The sequence below is a fragment of the Octopus bimaculoides genome, chromosome 2, assembly GCF_001194135.2.
Source record: "Octopus bimaculoides isolate UCB-OBI-ISO-001 chromosome 2, ASM119413v2, whole genome shotgun sequence".
Lineage (NCBI taxonomy): Eukaryota > Metazoa > Mollusca > Cephalopoda > Octopoda > Octopodidae > Octopus > Octopus bimaculoides.
In genome coordinates this window covers 191,636,838-191,638,067 of record NC_068982.1, presented here as the reverse complement: position 1 = coordinate 191,638,067, position 1,230 = coordinate 191,636,838, and the positions used below count along the sequence as shown (strand labels likewise).

Sequence of the window (1,230 nt, the reverse complement as noted above, 5' to 3'; positions counted from 1 at the left end):
TGACCGGCACCTGTGCTGGTGGCACGTAAAAAGCACCATTTATGTGTGGGTCAGTGCCAGTGCCGCCTGACCGGCACCTGTGCTGGTGGCACGTAAAAAGCACCATTTATGTGTGGGTCAGTGCCAGTGCCGCCTGACCGGCACCTGTGCTGGTGGCACGTAAAAAGCACCATTCAAGCGTGGTCAATGCCAGTGCTGCCTGACTAACACCCGTGCTTTGCGGCATGTAATAAGCACCATTCAAATGTGGATTGATGCCAGTGCCACCTGACTGGCTCCCTGTGCCAGTGGTATGGAAAAAGCAGCACCTGAACGTAGTAAAGAGATAATGCGCCATGCATGTGTCTGGGTGTGTGTTTGTATAAAATAAGAATTCAACAAATTTGAAATTAGTTTGAAAGTTCTCACCTTATAAAAAGGCCGGGGATCTATGACAACTTCATCATTTTTGTCTAGTGTCCCCCACTTGTAAGCCAGCTCAGCTGATCTTCGCTTCCAGTGTTCCAAGTAAAGAGTGGCCCACAACACATTAAACAACGCAAAACCAACAAAGCACCAATCATCGAATGTCTGAAGCAAGAAGAATACAAATAAAAATGAAATCAGAGTTATGACATAGATATTAAGACTCAGCAGTAGGATCATAGTTATGACATCAATACTAAGACTAACCATCAAAATCATAGTTATGCATGTTAGCAAGGCTTGGATGAGAGGAAGTGGGATTTTCACAGCTAGATGCACTTCCTGTCACTAACCCTTACCTGTTTTCCAAGAAAGGGACATTTGTAATTCCAAAGGAATTTGAAAGTGTAGAGCTAATTGGAGGATTTGTTGAAGGTAGATGTCAACAAATGTCTCCATTTGTGACTCAACCACAAACAATGAAGTCACCATTCATAGCTGTAGCATTGTTCACAAAGGCATACATATATGCACGCACACACATCCACACAGACTCACATATATGTGTGTATATATATATATATATATATATATATATGGAGGCGCAATGGCCCAGTGGTTAGGGCAGCGGACTCGCAGTCGGAGGATCACGGTTTCGATTCCCAGACCGGGCGTTGTGAGTGTTTATTGAGTGAAAACACCTAAAGCTCCACGAGGCTCCGGCAGGGGGTGGTGGTGAACCCTGCTGTACTCTTTCGCCCCAACTTTCTCTCACTCTTTCTTCCTGTTTCTTGAGTAACGCTGCGATGGACTGGCGTCCCGTCC

At 45.3% G+C, this 1,230-nt stretch overlaps 1 protein-coding gene across 8 annotated transcripts in view; it reads right to left on the bottom strand.

Annotated features, from left to right (window-relative positions):
• The window catches only part of LOC106879914 (anoctamin-8), a 111,185-nt gene that overhangs the window by 22,582 nt on the left and 87,373 nt on the right, over positions 1 to 1,230 (bottom strand). For all 8 annotated transcript variants that reach the window (XM_052965812.1, XM_052965813.1, XM_052965815.1 and 5 more), the window contains one exon: positions 409 to 570. In XM_052965812.1, the coding sequence (XP_052821772.1) occupies positions 409 to 570 (162 nt within the window). The remainder of the gene's footprint in view (positions 1 to 408; positions 571 to 1,230) is intronic.